This window comes from Bos javanicus, chromosome 11, assembly GCF_032452875.1.
Source record: "Bos javanicus breed banteng chromosome 11, ARS-OSU_banteng_1.0, whole genome shotgun sequence".
Lineage (NCBI taxonomy): Eukaryota > Metazoa > Chordata > Mammalia > Artiodactyla > Bovidae > Bos > Bos javanicus.
Genome location: NC_083878.1, coordinates 37,789,831 through 37,799,759, shown reverse-complemented (window position 1 = coordinate 37,799,759; position 9,929 = coordinate 37,789,831). Strand labels below are relative to the sequence as shown.

At 45.6% G+C, this 9,929-nt stretch overlaps 1 protein-coding gene across 2 annotated transcripts; it reads left to right on the top strand.

Annotated features, from left to right (window-relative positions):
- The first annotated feature begins 831 nt into the window (after window positions 1-831).
- Window positions 832-8,143, top strand: LOC133257023 (uncharacterized). 2 transcript variants are annotated; one of them, XR_009739372.1, is made up of 3 exons: window positions 832-2,591; window positions 2,978-3,040; window positions 7,659-8,143. XR_009739372.1 is itself a non-coding variant. In XM_061432404.1 (2 exons), exon 2 carries the CDS (start codon window positions 5,920-5,922, stop codon window positions 6,940-6,942), a length of 1,023 nt encoding a protein of 340 aa, XP_061288388.1. In that variant the 5' UTR covers window positions 832-2,591; window positions 2,978-5,919; the 3' UTR covers window positions 6,943-8,143. The 2 variants fall into 2 exon arrangements, 1 of the variants encoding a protein (XP_061288388.1); XM_061432404.1 differs by having other exon boundaries at window positions 2,978-8,143.
- The last annotated feature ends 1,786 nt before the right edge of the window (window positions 8,144-9,929 follow it).

Genomic DNA, 9,929 nt, shown 5'->3' with positions numbered 1-9,929 from the left:
CCCATGAATTGCAGCATGCCAGGCCTCCCTGTCCATCACCAACTCCTGGAGTTCACTCAGACTCACGTCCATCGACTCAGTGATGCCATCCAGCCATCTCACCCTCTGTCATCGCCTTCTCCTCTTGCCCCCAATCCCTCCCACCATCAGAGTCTTTTCCAATGAGTCAACTCTTAGCATGAGGTGCCCAAAGTACTGGAGTTTCAGCTTTAGCATCATTCCTTCCAAAGAAATCCCAGGGCTGATCTCCTTCAGAATGGACTGGTTGGATCTCCTTGCAGTCCAAGGGACTCTCAAGAGTCTTCTCCAACACCACACTTCAAAAGCATCAATTCTTCAGCGCTCAGCCTTCTTCACAGTCCAACTCTCACATCCATACATGACCACTGGAAAAACCATAGCCTTGACTAGACGAACCTTTGTTGGCAGAGTAATGTCTCTGCTTTTGAATATGCTATCTAGGTTGGTCATAACTTTCCTTCCAAGGAGTAAGCGTCTTTTAATTTCATGGCTGCAGTCACCATCTGCAGTGATTTTGGAGCCCCCCAAAATAAAGTCAGACACTGTTTCCACTGTTTGCCCATCTTATTTGCCATGAAGTGATGGGACTGGATGCCATGATCTTCATTTTCTGAATGTTGAGCTTTAAGCCCACTTTTTCACTCTCCACTTTCACTTTCATCAAGAGGCTTTTTAGTTCCTCTTCACTTTCTGCCATAAGGGTGGTGTCATCTGCATATCTGAGGTGATTGATATTTCTCCCAGCAATCTTGATTCCAGCTTGTGTTTCTTCCAGTCCAGCGTTTCTCATGATGTACTCTGCATATAAGTTAAATAAATAGCGTGACAATATACAGCCTTGACATACTCCTTTTCCTATTTGGAACCAGTCTGTTGTTCCATGTCCAGTTCTAACTGTTGCTTCCTGACCTGCACACAAATTTCTCAAGAGGCAGATCAGGTGGTCTGGTATTCCCATCTCTTTCAGAATTTTCCATAGTTTATTGTGATCCACACAGTCAAAGGCTTTGGCATAGTCAATAAAGCAGAAATAGATGTTTGTAAACGAGCTTCAAATGGTCCTTTCTTTTTGAGGTTGGCTGTCTCATTCAGTAACTAAAGACTGTGATAAATAACAGCACAGAATGTGGAAGCTGGAGAGAAAAGGCTAGTGGAAATGTGAACCTGGCTGTTCAAGAGCAGAGCTGAGCTTATTTGCATAGTAGCAGGTGTGGTTACTTATTTATGAAGCACATTTCCTCTGAGGTGTGGAAAATGAGCTAGCTGTGAACCTGATCCCGGCCTTAGAACGCTGACAGTGAGGAGGCAGAGCCCAGCCTGACCCCCCACAGCTCTCCCCCTCTGGTGCTCCTGGTAATTCCCTGAGCTTCCCTTGTATTCCCTTCTTGCTAGACAATGAGGTCCTGAAGGGCAGGGACAGTGTTTGGTCACCATTGTTTTCCTGTGCCCAGAGTCTCCCTGGCAATAGGCAGGCCTTCAGTAAATACATATATCATGAGTGAATTTGGCAGACAAGCTTGCAACTACCCGGAAGCTGGAGGGAGGTAAATACAAAAGAGGAGGCGAGGCCTTGGAGCTCCCAGACACCCACCCTGAAACAAGGAAGTAATGCTAGAAACAGATGGACAGAAGAAGCACCATTTGAAGAAAGCTGTGGACCTCCTATAGGAGAAAAGCCCCAAACAAACTTGACACTCTTTCAAGCGCATGGTCTGACTCCTCCAGAACAAGGAAAACAAAACAAAACAGCCTTAAATAATCCACTCCCCCCAATAAAAACGCCTACCCCAAACAGCAATTGCTCCAGACTCATAGAGCGTCCTAGTTACACAGTGGAAAGAACAAAGATGTGATTTAAGCATCTTGAAATTGAAATAGCAATTGCCAAACACCAGAGGATCAGCAGAATCATTAGATTCCAGAAAATGCAGAACCTCTGAGGCCTCTGTATTCTTCCATTCTGATGTCAGACTACTGGCAGCCCACGCTGAGCTGCCTTATAAGAAAGTGCAGCTAGGCCACTAGGAAGAAGCAGAGGAAGGAGGGGCCAGCTGGCATTGCTGGGGTTTGGAAGCTCTGCACTGCAGATTCTGTTAACCAACACTGGACACTGTCTTCCTCTGCTCTCAGTGACCAGTGAGGCCAAGGCGGGCCACTTCAGCTGACTAGACACAGATGTAGATGTCTATAAGTTTATCAGTCAGGGGCCTGCCAGGAAAACAGAATTTATCCCAGGTGGTTCAAATAGAAAGACTAATAAAAAGGATCGACAGCAGTGAGCATGAGGGAAACAGATAAGGAGCATTGTGGTACCTGAAGACTTGTGTCAGGGGGCGCCATTACTTCTGTAAGGGCAAAGAGCAGGAGGAAGTCTCAGTGCCTGACCTGGCAGGACTGCAGCTATGAGGAAGGGCTTCCAGAGATGGGGCTCCAGAACAGGGAGGGAGTGGAGAAGAAATCCTTGCCCATTTCTCCCGATTCCTGCTGACAAAAGCAGAAGCCAGCCAGCGAGGGTGCTCACAATGGCACTTTCCTCAAGGGTCAGCTCCTGGAGCTGAGAATACATGGAGGTGAGTCAAATGGAAAAAATCTAGCACAGTGACAACTAAGCTGGCTACCACATGGCTACATTACCTGTGTTTCTTACATGTTATCTCACTTCATCTTCAAAATTACTCTAAAACAGGCTGAGCCCGGGGCTCTTCAGAATACCAGGGCTTGTGGGCACAGTGGCATTTGCATGCCCGATGCTGTGTCTGGGCTGGTGAGCCAACAGGAGGGAAGTGGGTTGACGCCCATCAGGAGCTTGAGGCCAAAAGGATTCTCAGGGTCAATTAGGAAGGAATCCCTGGGACAGTGCCTGTGAACAATCTTCCCTCCTTCTTCAGACTTTGTAACCTATGCTTTTTACCCTGAATGTTTCCCAACAATAAGAAGGTTGTCTTCTGCTCACTAGGCAGCCCTTTCGGGGAGAGGATCTTGTGGGTTGCTGCAGGCAGTGACAGTGATTTGCAGAAAGGTAAGGCCAGAGCTGGTGGGTTCTGAGCGGGTGGGTGTCTGGGGTCCAGAGGTACAAGGCCTGTGCTCTGTCTCTTACTCCTCAGAGCCAGGAATCTTCCTCCTGGTAGTTCTGCCTCCCTGCCAGAGGGTTGAGGTGGGGGGCAGTTCTCTGTGCAAGCTGGAGTGGGTGACCTTCCAGCACATGGGGGCAGCAGACACTGACACTGGGTCTACTTTACTGTAAGGTAATCTGGCTGTGGGGCACTAGAGCGACTTTGAGGAGATACCCCACATCTAAGGGCAAAGGAGAAGCCCCAGCAAGATGGTAGGAGGGGCAAAATCACATTTAGAATCAAACCCCATACCCACTAGAGATGCTCAGAGGCTCCAAAAAACCTTGTGCACAGCGGAACCCAGAGACCCCCACAGAGACTAATACAAAACTGTGTTTGAGTTTCTCCTGCAGAGGTATGGGTCAGCAGTGGACTGCTGCAGGGGCAGGGACTCTGGGTGCAGTAGACCTGGGTGTGGCTAAGCCCTCTTGGAGGAGGTCGCCGTTAACCCGACCATAGAGCTGCCAGAACTTACACAGGACTGGGAAACAGACTCTGGGAGGGCACAAACAAAACCTTGTGTGCACCAGGACCCAGGAGAAAGGAGCAGTGACCCCACAAGAGACTGACCCAGACTTGCCCATGAGTGTCCAGAAGTCTCCAGCGGTGGCGTGTGTCGGCAGTGGCCTGCAGCAGGGTTGGGGGGTTGAGTGTAGCAGTGCATGCATGGGACCTTTTGAAGAAGGTTGCCATTATCTTCATTACCTCCACCATAGTTTGGCCTCAGGGCAAATAAGAGGGAGGGAACACAGCGCCCGCGCCCCTCCCCCCCCCCGTCCCCGCCCCCCACCCCACCCCCCCCAGCACTCCCCCCACCCCACCCTCATCAACAGAAAATTGGATTAAAGATACACTGAGCACAGCCCCACCCATCAGAACAAGGCCCAGTTTCCCCCTCAGTCAGTCTCTCCCATCAGGAAGCTTCAGTAAGCCTCTTATCCTTCTCCATCAAAGGGCAGACAGACTGAAAACCACAATCACAGAAAACTAACCAGTCTGATTACATGGACCACAGCCTTGTCTAACTCAGTGAAACTATGAGCCATGCCATGTAGGGCCACTGAAGACGGCAGGTCATGGAGAGTTCTGACAAAACATGGTCCACTGGAGAAAGGAATGGCAAACTGCTTCAGTATTCTTGCCTTGAGAATGCCATGAACAGTATGAAAAGGCAAAAAGATAGGACACTGAAAGATGAACTCCCCAGGTCGGTAGGTGCCCAATATGCTACTGGAGATCAGTGGAGAAATAACTCCAAAAAGAATGAAGAGATGGAGCCAAAGCAAAAACAACACCCAGTTGTGGATGTGACTGGTGATAGAAGCAAGGTCTGATGCTATAAAGAACAATATTGCATAGGGACCTGTAATGTTAGGTCCGTAAATCAAGGCAAATTGGAAATGGTCAAACAGGAGACGGCAAGAGTGAACGTCGACGTTGTGGGAATCAGCAAACTAAAATGGACTGGAATGGGTGAATTTAACTCAGATGACCATTATATCTACTACTGTGGGCAAGAATCCCTTAGAAGAAATGGAGTAGCCATCATAGTCAACAGAAGAGTCTGAAATGCAGTACTTGGATGCAATCTCAAAAACGACAGAATGATCTCTGTTCGTTTCCAAAGCAAACCATTCAGTATCACAGTAATCCAAGACCATGCCCCGACCAGTAATGCTGAAGAAGTTGAAGTTGAATAAGTCTATGAAGACCTACAAGACCTTCTAGAAGTAATACCCAAAAAAAGATGTCCTTTTCATTATAGAGGACTGGAATGCAAAAGAAGGAAGTCAAGAAATATCTGGAGTAACAGGCAAATTTGGCCTAGGAGTACAGAATGAAGCAGAGAAAAGGCTAATAGAGTTCTTCCAAGAGAATGCACTGGTCATAGCAAATACCCTCTTCCAACAACACAAGAGAAGACTCTACACATGGACATCACCAGATGGTCAGCACCGAAATCAGATTAATTATATTCTTTGCAGCCAAAGATGGAGAAGCTCTATATAGTCAACAAAAACAAGACCGGAGGCTGACTGTGGCTCGGATCATGAACTCCTTATTGCCAAATTCAGAGTTAAATTGAAGAAAGTAGGGAAAACCACTAGACCATTCAGGTATGACCTAAATCAAATCCCTTACGATTATACAGTGGAAGTGACCAATAGATTCAAGGGATTAGATCTGATAGAGTGCCTGAAGAGCTATGGATGGAGGTTTGTGACATTGTACAGGAGGCAGTGATCAAGACCATCCACAGGAAAAAGAAATGCAAAAAGGCAAAATGGCTGTCTAAGGAGGCCTTACAAATGGCTGTGAAAAGAAAAGAAGCTAAAGGCAAAGGAGAAAAGGAAAGATATACCCATTTGAATGCAGAGTTCCAAAGAATAGCAAGGAGAGATAAGAAAGCCTTCCTCAGTGATCAATGCAAAGAAATAGAGGAAAACAATAGAATGGGAAAGACTAGCGATCTCTTCAAGAAAATTAGAGATACCAAGAGAACATTTCATGCAAAGATGGGCACAATAAAGGATAGAAATGGTATGGCCCTAACAGAAGCACAAGATATTAAGAAGAGGTGGCAAGAATACACAGAAGAACTGTACAAAAAAGATCTTCACGACCCAGATAATCACGATAGTGTGATCACTGACCTAGAGCCAGACATCCTGGAATGTGAAGTTAAGTGGGCCTCAGAAAGCATCACTACGAACAAAACTAGTGGAGGTGATGGAATTTCAGTTGAGCTATTTCAAATGCTAAAAGATATGCAAAGATATTTCAAATGCACTCAATATGCCAGCAAATTTGGAAAACTCAGCAATGGCTACAGGACTGGAAAAGGTCAGTTTTCATTCCAATCCCAAAGAAAGGCAATGCCAAAGAATGTTCAAACTACCACACAATTGCACTCATCTCACACGCTAGTAAAGTAATGCTCAAAATTCTCCAAGCCAGGCTTCAACAGTATGTGAACTGTGAACTTCCAGATGTCCAAGCTGGTTTTAGAAAAAGCAGAGGAATGAGAGATCAAATTGCCAACATCCACTGGATCATCGAAAAAGGAATGGAGTTCCAGAAAAACATCTACTTTTGCTTTATTGCCTATGCCAAAGCTTTTGACTGTGTGGATCACAACAAACTGTGGAAATTTCTTCAAGAGATGAGAATACCAGACCACCTGACCACCTGCCTCCTAAGAAATCTGTATGTAGGTCAAGAAGCAACAGTTAGAACTGGACATGGAACAACGGACTGGTTCCAAATTGGGAAAGGAATATGTCAAGACTGTATATTGTCACCATGCTTATTTAACTTATATGCAGAGTACATCATGAGAAATGCTAGACTGGATGAAGCACAAGCTTTAATCAAGGTTGCTGGGAGCAATATTAATAACCTCAGATATGCAGATGACACCACCCTTATGGCAGAAAGTGAAGAAGAACTAAAGAGCTTCTTGATGAAAGTGAAAGAGGAGAGTAAAAAAGTTGGCTTAAACCTCAATATTCAGAAAACTAAGATCATGGCATCCGGTTCCATCCTTTCATGGCAAATAGATGCGGAAACAATGGAAACAGTGAGAAACTTTATTTTGGGGGGCTCCAAAATCACTGCAGATGGTGACTGCAGCCATGAAATTAGAAGACGCTTGCTCCTTGGAAGAAAAGTTATGACCAACCTAGATAGCATATTAAAAAGCAGAGACATCACTTTGCCAACAAAGATCTGTCTAGTCAAAGCTATGGTTTTTCCAGTGGTCATGTATGGATGTGAGAGTTGGACTGTGAAGAAGGCTGAGCGCTGAAGAATTGATGCTTTTGAAGTGTGGTGTTGGAGAAGACTCTTGAGAGTCCCTTGGACTGCAAGGAGATCCAACCAGTCCATCCTAAAGGAAATCAGTCCTGAATGTTCATTGGAAGGACTGATGCTGAAGCTGAAATTCCAGTACTGTGGCCACCTGATCCAAAGAACTGACTCATGAAAAGATCCTGATGCTGGGAAAGATTGAAGGTGGGAGGAGAAGGGGAAGACAGAGGATGAGATGTTTGGATGGCATCACCAACTTGATGGACATGAGTTTAAGTAATCTCCAGGAGTTGGTGATGGTCAGGTAAGCCTGGCATACTGCAGCCACAAAGAGTTGGACATGACTGAGAAACTGAACTGAATCCAGGCAAGAGCAGCCATTTGATCTGAAGGGCATGGTCTTATCACCAAATAAATATTTCATTGTTTGAGGCCCCAGAGAGTGGAGGCATGGACTCCATGGAGGCATGGAGGAGGGCTTTGGGACACCTGAGTCCCCAGCAGCCCCTCAGGTGTTCAGTGGCTCCTGCTGGGGCTGGGGGCGGGGGAGGGCCTGTGGCTGAGCCTTTACAGGAGGTGGGAGAGGGCTTCCCTCCAAGACCTCCACCCGAGTGGTGAGTTGCTCAGATTGGGAAACTCTTCATGCCTTCCTTTTCTCAGCTGCAAAATGAAAATAATTTCCCAGCCCAGTTCTAATGCCCTTTCTTGTTTCAGAGACCAAGTGTGATAACACAGGAAAGCATTTTGGAAGGCAGAAAATGACACATCAAGCATACCAATTATTAATATCAACCATATCTTTTCAGAAAATGTCCCTTAAGAGGCCTATGCCATACTCGAGCTGCTTGTATTTGTTCATTTATACATTAAACAGATATTTACAGTTCCCAGGGGCTTATTTTCTGTCTTATGGAATGGCAGGTGCTTTCTATGCTCTTCTCCTTTCATCAGTCCTGCCCTCTAGAGCTCTTATTTTAGCCCCTAGTGACCAGGGTTGATAGGGAGTATGTAAGTCGAATGCTTGGTGGGGTTGACTGAAATGAGATTTCAATGCCTCTGCTCATTATCTTAAGGGCATTCTGCCTTTTTGCCTAAAGAGCTGCAGGCTGAGTGTGAGGAGGGAGCTGAGTGGCCCTCCAGGGCACCATGGCAACCACGAGGGACTGCCACCAGGGCAGTTTTAATGTCACGTTGCACCTTGAAACTCATCAGATGTAGGCTCAGCAGAAAAGAAACCCTTCCTCATTCTGGGAGGTGGAGAAAAGGGAAAGAGGCAGGTGTGATGGAGGGCTATGTTAGCATCTGATGAATGTGGTGATATTCATCTGAGGGGGCTTTTCGCTTTCAGTGGAACTTCTGCTTGCTGGGAACTCGGGAGGCCAGGCCCCAGCGTGGGGAAAGGCAAAAATGGAGCTTGGTTGTTAAATCCTGGGATGTCTTCTTAGGACATTAGCCTCAGAGCAAGAAGCATGGGGGTGGGGTAGAGATGAATTAACTTGGAATTAACATAAATACTACTGTATATAAAATAGGCAAGGACCTACCCTATAGCACAGGAACTCTACCCTATCTTGTTGTTGTTGAGTTGCTCAGTTGTGTCCAGCTGTTTGCAGCTCTATGGAACTGAAGCATGCCAGGCCTCTGTCCTTCACCATCTCCCAGAGTTCACTCAAACTCATGTCCATTGAGTCGGTGATGCCATCCAACCATCTCATCCTCTGTTGACCCCTTCTCCTCCTGCCCTCAATCTTTTCCAGCATCAGGGTTTTTTTTTTCCTATGAGTCAGCTCTTTGAATCAGGTAGCCAAAGTATTGGAGCTTCAGCATCAGTCCTTCCAATGAATATTCAGGGCAATTTCCTTTAGGATCGACTGGTTGGATCTCCTTGCAGTCCAAGAGTCTCTCAAGAGTTTTCTCCAGCACCACAGTTCGAAGGCTGTGGTGCTCAGCCTTTTTTTTATTGTCCAGCTCTCATATCCATACATGACTACTGGAAAAACCATAGCTTTTGACTATATGGACCTTTGTTGGCAAAGTAATGTCTCTGCTTTTTAATATGCTGTCTAGTTTGGTCATAGATTTTCTTCCAAGGAGCAAGGGTCTTAATTTCATGGCTGCAGTCATCATCCACAGTGATTTTGGAGCCCAAGAAAATAAAGTCTGTCACTGTTTCCATTGTTTCCCCATCTGTTTGCCATGAGATGATGGGACCTGACGTCATGATCTTCGTCTTTTGAATGTTGAGTTTTAAGCCAGCTTTTTCACTCTCCTCTTTCACCATCATCAAGAGGCACTTTAGTTCCTCTTCATTTTCTGCCATAAGGGTGGTGTCATCTGCATACCTGGGGTTACTGATATTTCTTCTGGCAATCTTGATTCCAGCTTGTGTTTTACCCAGCCTGGCATTTCACATAATGTACTCTACATACAAGTTTAAAAAGCAGGGTGACAATATACAATATACAGCTCTTACAATATCTTGTAATATCCTATAACAGAAAACAATCTGAAAATATATATGTATAACTGAATCACTTTGTATATTTGAAACTAACACATTATAAATTAACTTTCAATACATAAAATTCCTAGACAAAAATAAAGAAGCATAGGAGTAGAGGGGCTCCCACATGCTGGTGAAGTTCAGGATTCACTGTCTGTCCTAAGGTGAATCCTTCGAGTTAGCCCTGCCTCCCTGTCCAGGGGGCCCACTGCCTATGGGTGTGTGATATTTTGCTGTTCCTTTGTTTACTTAATGAATCAACACTCTTACACCATCCATTTCGTAGTAGGACATGTTGGTGGGCACCCAGTAGATGCCTGAATTATCTGGTAAAACCATCCTTTGTCCAGAAGAAAACTATCTTCAAAATCTCACTAAACAAGCACAAAACAGTGTCCTTGTTGAACTAGAAAAGGAAATAAATGTGGGACAGCGTCTGGGGAACTTGGTGCCCCTTGGTACTTTCAAAAATCTGCTGTAAT

What these genes read in the sequence shown, in the direction of transcription:
- LOC133257023 (XM_061432404.1), top strand. Translation starts at nt 5,920, where the DNA reads ATGCACTCAATATGCCAGCAAATTTGGAAAACTCAGCAATGGCTACAG.